Source organism: Nanorana parkeri, unplaced genomic scaffold (genome assembly GCF_000935625.1).
Source record: "Nanorana parkeri isolate BGI_ZX_2015 unplaced genomic scaffold, ASM93562v1 scaffold2026, whole genome shotgun sequence".
NCBI classification, from domain to species: Eukaryota; Metazoa; Chordata; class Amphibia; order Anura; family Dicroglossidae; genus Nanorana; species Nanorana parkeri.
The window spans coordinates 210,781-215,754 of NW_017308294.1; the positions used below are offsets into that span (position 1 = coordinate 210,781).

The following is a 4,974-nucleotide window of genomic DNA, read 5'->3' on the forward strand; positions in this document are numbered from 1 at the left end:
TTGTAAATAGCCCTCCGCGGAAATCTCTTCTGAAGGGAAATTGCGGCGTGTTTTCACTGTGTATATATTTTCAGTTATGACTGTAATGTCGATCTTAACTCCTTGAGTGCCAGAGGGTGTAAATCTACGTCCTCGCTTCCTTCATCGGGGAGAGGATACGGCCTCCTTCTTTAACTTCGCTGCCCATTCACATCTCTGTGTTTTTGTGTGTTGAGGGAGAGCAGTTGTTTTTTCCTCCCCCCCACACCCCTCTTCTCCCCCCTTCATCAAACAATTTCATTAGCTGTTGGTCCTGCCAGTAGATCCGTTATTCTCCCACTTCCTTTAACAGGGTCCATTTGCAGTAAACTAGTGCGGCAGTGTTGTCGCCCTTGTGACTCGGCAATGGACGTCAAGAGACGAGCGAGTTAAAGGCCAACTCCAGATGACACTTTTTATGCAGCTTCAGTGACACTTTCTTTCTTTTGATCGGGATCATCTTGTGTGGTGGATTTGGTGCAGGGCTGCAAGTGGGAGCGAGCTCTGACTGTGCCGAGGAGTTCTAGTACTGCGGGCAGAAAAGGGGGAGGGGAGGTGGAGATGTCGCATGTCTGGCATGGTGGGTGTTATCCAAAGGGCGCATCTCAACCTCCCTATGGGTAGCTGGAGGGACTTCAGGATGGGGCCTCAAGCGCTCCAGGAACATGAGAGCACATACAATGGGCCTTGAAGAAGTCTGAGAGGTCGTCACTGAGGGCGTCCTCATTTATTGGGCAGTGGGGGAGGTTCCATGGTCTGCGGTGGAGCTTCGTAGTGGTCTATGTGTTGGAATAAAGTCCATAAATTTGGGTTCCGCCATTTTTTGCCAAAGTCATTGTCTTTATTGGGGGGGTTGGGGGGTGGTGGAGGGGCAGCGTGTACCATCCAGACCTTATTGTCAGGGCTGGAATAATGGGCCAGGTGTGGAACCCCTTGGCAGGGACGAATAACGTCCAAAAAGTGCAGTACAAAAGTATAATCCAATCGGGGAGTCAGGTCCAGTTCTGGGTCGTGGCGGGCAGCAGGAATCGTATTCGAAGGGTCAAGCAAAAGGGTCGGTAGCCGGGAAGTCAGATCAAATAACAGGTTCACAGGAGGGAGCTGGGTGTTCACCATGAGGTAGAATAACTCAGCAATGAGTCAAGGCTCTGACCAGCTTTAAATACACAGGGAACCCACGACCGCCCCCTGGTTGCCAGGGCAACCAGGAAGCTTCCCCAGTCAGAGTCCAATCACAAGGCTGAGGACAAGTGGTGAAGGCTGAAGTCCTCCCGAGCCTGAGTAGCACCTGTGGCTTGGAATGGCGCAGGCACACTACGCGACTTGCACACGCGCACTGGCCACACCAGCGCCAGATGCCCTGCCAGGGGGAGAAGGAGGAGCTACCTGTGCCCGATGCCCGCGAACCTGACGAGGAAAGGCCTCCCTGGGTCCCTGACACTTATGGACGGCTGTGTGTCCTTCTAGTGCCTGGACTAATCTTATTAATTTCTAATAAACTCAGCAAATGTGCATGAAATACAGAAAATAAAGTTGAAATGTAAAAAGTAGCAAAGTCATAAAAGGAAATATTGAGCAGCAACCTCCAGCAAAACGTTTCATAATCGGAGAACGGAGGAAACTTTCCAATCTGGAACCTGAATGAAGAAGCCCCCGACGTGTCACACTGACAGCAGGGGGCGCTCCTATCGCATCGGAGGGTTCAGAACTGCCCGCCTATAACAAGAGGCTGAGGAAGAGGCGGAGCACCCAGGTTTGAAGATCGGAATTCTTCTACACGTGTCTGCCTGTTACAGACTTGGAAACATTGTAAACCGTCAGCTCGTTCAACAAGGCAGAGCGAAGGCAATCAATATGGTCATTGATCTGTACCTTGTGCTATTGATCAACGAGGGCCCCATTCAGGCGGTTGCAGTGCGTACCCCTCCCGGCATTAATGCTGCTCTTCCTGCAGCTGGGATAGGAATGTTGTCACTGCTGTTACATAGTTACATAGTATTTGAGGTTGAATAAAGACACATGTCCATCAATTCCAACCTATTGTGTGTGTGTAAAGATCCCCGAGTCATCTCGTTTTTAGGAGTACTTGTACCCCTGTATATTACCGTTATTACCGTATATTATATTACCCCTGTGATGTCATCGTCTTATATCCTCATGCTCCCCTTGTACACACAATGCTTTTCTGTCTTTTTTTAGGAGGAAGATATTGAGTACTATGACGCCAAGGCTGATACAGAATACGTAAGTGTCATTACAGTGCTGTACATTTATTGGGCCGATATTTAAGTTGATATGTTTTTATAAAAGTGATTTATATTTGTTCGTATTCATATAAAACTTTCTAGTGCAGGGGGAGAGAGTAAAGCAGGAGCTGTTTGCCTTCAGACTGTCTCTCTCTAATCCTCTAATTGAAACTTTGTATTGATGTGTCTGAGCAGGCAGGAAAGGGGAGCAGGAGGGGAAAATATCAGACAATAAACAGTATATGTAAATGATGTATGATATTTTCCCCTCCTGCTCCTCTCCCCTTTCCTGCCAGCTCAGACAGATCAATACAAAGTTTCAATTAAAGGAGAGCTATGAGGTCAGGGCTTTTCCCCATAGTTCTCCTAAGGGTAACAGGAGGACACAAACTAGCGTCCTCCCGTCACCCAAGGCTCAGTATATAGGGAGCTACAGCTCGCGGTATACTGAGACGCCGCAGCCGGGACGGATCCCGACAATTCTGTCTGGATCCACCCAGCTGCGTGAGTGACAGCTGGCTCTGCCTATCTAGAGGCAGAGTCAGCTGTGCCCGCCCCCTCCCCCGTCCGTTCCGCCAGTCAGCGCTGGAGGATCGGACAGGGGAGGGGGGGGATCCCTGCAGGGAGCCGTGACTGACCCGTCACCGCTCACTGCGGGGACATGATTGAGCGAGCGCCGGTATGTGTTCGCTCACTTCCCGATCTATTGAGCCGACGTGTGACAGTTTCATTGTCACACATCGGCTCGAAATATCAGGATGAGTGATTTTCACTCGCCTCATAGTTCTCCTTTAAAGGATTAGATAGATTATATATATATATATATATATACTGTATATATGGCCCAACCTGTTGATATTCTTAGCCAATGATGAGAGCATTACATATACACCACACATCGATCCTTCACTATACTACACAGATTGAGCATTTGAGTTTCCGGTATGATAAGAAGTGGCTCCTAGGAGCTCAGGAGCCACCCAGTTGTCACAAACAATCAGCATTGGACACACCCGGGTGCATCAACTGGAAATCACGACAGCTGCTGGGAGTTATATGTCCCAATGCAGCGTCTCCTGTATCCCTATTAAGAAACTCCTAACGTGTTGTGTAGCTTTCCTGCTATTCATTGACCTGACTTGGTATCGTCTTCAACAGGATGACCCAGAGGGGGAGGAGGAGCTGCGGGAGGCCAGCCACTCCCTCAAACTAGATTTTACCGACGATCTGAACTTCAAGGCGAAAGTGAACTATTCGTACACCGCGGTGCAGATCCCTACCGACATCTACAAGGGTTGTGAGTATCCAAACCACCCAACTCCTCTGTAACCCCAAAATTCTCCTCTAAAACCCCCCCAACTAAAGCAGGAATAGGGTTCTCATGCTTCCATGGCAGCAATGGGGAAGTGAAACATTGTGTAGTCAGAGTTCAGAGTCTCCGTTGTTTGTGGAGACTTCAGGATGCAGATGTGGATGGGTGCAGTGTGAGCGGGAGTCCTGCGAGAGGCGCAGAGGGCAGTCTGGGAGAGACGGAAGGTGACCACGCAGAGCAGTTTCTTTAGAGCAGCTCTAGGAAAATATGTGATGAGGTCCGAAAGTCTGATTCATTTTATGGAAGGAACTCCAAGAACTGTTTTCTGAGCTCCTTTGCCCCTCATCGAGGATTACTTCTGAGCGCAGATGATTTTCTTTTGAGCGGCCATATTACTAGCACTCAGTCTTTTTTGAGTTGGCCATTGGCGGTCATTCTCTTTCCTTTGGCCGAACCATATTGGCATGGTCTCGGGGTCCGTTCTGTAGAAGCAGGATGTACCCCTGGCGATGGTGGATCTCAGTTTTCCTTCCTGTCCTGTTCAAAGTCCTGAAGACATTTTTTTGGCCAAAGTCCACACCCGTCACTTCCCTCTTCCATGTTGAGAACCTCTTTGTAGAGTCCAGTTCTCATCCTCAGATCTTGTCACCGATGTTGCAATCTTCAGTTTGGGAGCTTCCAGCCCTCATCGTGGAAACCAGAATGTCCCATCTAAAACCATTTGTACACTTTCTGAATATTTGGGACTTGGTTGGCTCTGCTGCTTTCAGAATGTGTCCACAGAGGACACTGACCCATTGTCATCCAGCATGCCTCCATAGTAATTAAATAAGGTTGAATAAAGACATATGTCCATCAAGTCCAACCTATTGTGTGTGTGTGTATGGTCCTACTGATGTGTGCGTATGTATGTATAGGTCCCTGTGTGTTCTCATTCTTAAAGGAGAACTATGAGGGGGGTGCTTTTCACTCACCTCATAGTTCTAGCCGACCTGTGACAATGAGACTGTCGGGGGGTGAGAGAACACATACCGGCGTTCGCTCACCTCTCGATCCTGTCATGACTGGCGGAACGGACGGGGGAGGGGGCAGGTACAGCTGGCTCTGCCTCTAGATAGGCGGAGCCAGCTGTCAGTCACGCAGCTGGGCGGATCCCGGCACAATTGTCGGGATCCGCTTCAGCTGCGGCGTCTCGGTATACCGCGAGCTGTAGCTCCCTATATACTGAGCCTAGGGTGACGGGAGGACGCTAGTTTGTGTCCTCCCGTTACCCTAAGGAGAACTATGAGGAAAAGCCCTGACCCTGTAGTTCTCCTTTAAGAGTACTTGTACCCCTGTATGTTATGGTCTCTAAGGGAAATCGTCCAATCGCCTCTTGAATGATTCCACACTCTCAGC

General features: G+C 49.3%; 1 protein-coding gene across 1 annotated transcript in view; it reads left to right on the plus strand.

Annotated features, from left to right (window-relative positions):
• The window catches only part of LOC108800443 (voltage-dependent calcium channel subunit alpha-2/delta-2-like), a 60,883-nt gene extending 57,290 nt beyond the window's left edge, over positions 1 to 3,593 (plus strand). The window contains exons 4-5 of the mRNA XM_018572427.1: positions 2,218 to 2,262; positions 3,423 to 3,593. Of these exons, the coding sequence (XP_018427929.1) occupies positions 2,218 to 2,262; positions 3,423 to 3,593 (216 nt within the window). The remainder of the gene's footprint in view (positions 1 to 2,217; positions 2,263 to 3,422) is intronic.
• The last annotated feature ends 1,381 nt before the right edge of the window (positions 3,594 to 4,974 follow it).